The 425-nt window shown below is 59.1% G+C and overlaps 1 protein-coding gene across 1 annotated transcript; it reads right to left on the reverse strand.

Annotated features, from left to right (window-relative positions):
• Positions 1-4: 4 nt before the first annotated feature.
• Positions 5-217, reverse strand: LOC102749497 (keratin, high-sulfur matrix protein, IIIA3A; the record flags this gene model as incomplete). The annotated part of the gene is made up of 1 exon (XM_006745155.2): positions 5-217. A coding segment is annotated over exon 1 (213 nt), but the record flags the coding sequence as incomplete, so codon positions are not given.
• Positions 218-425: the final 208 nt, after the last annotated feature.

A 425-nucleotide genomic window follows, 5' to 3' on the forward strand; every position in this document is an offset into this window, starting at 1 on the left:
AGCCCTCCTGCAGGGAGCAGGGGTCACAGCAGACAGGGCGGTGGCAGGGCTCACAGATGGGGCGCGTGCAGCGGCAGGTGCAGGTCACGGGGCGGCACACGGTGGTCTGGCAGGACACGGGGCGGCAGCAGCAGGGGTCACGGCAGCAGCAGGGCTGGCAGTAGCCTCCCCCACAGCCCGGGGAGGAGCAGGTGGAGCCACAGCAGGAGTCGGACATGGTGATGTCGGGTTGGTTTGGGTTGGACTGGTGAGATGATTTGGGTGTTGTCAGGTGTGAATGTCTTTGTCGGGCTCTGGGGCCTTTATATACCCTGGCCAGCTGCTGCTGACCACCCGCCCACACCATTTATCTTTTGGCCAATTAAGTAGAATTTTGTTCTGACTAATGATTGCATTGCTTGTGACATACTCATGATCTCATTAAA

This window comes from Leptonychotes weddellii, unplaced genomic scaffold (assembly GCF_054177405.1).
Source record: "Leptonychotes weddellii isolate Sample4059 unplaced genomic scaffold, ASM5417740v2 HiC_scaffold_76824, whole genome shotgun sequence".
Lineage (NCBI taxonomy): Eukaryota > Metazoa > Chordata > Mammalia > Carnivora > Phocidae > Leptonychotes > Leptonychotes weddellii.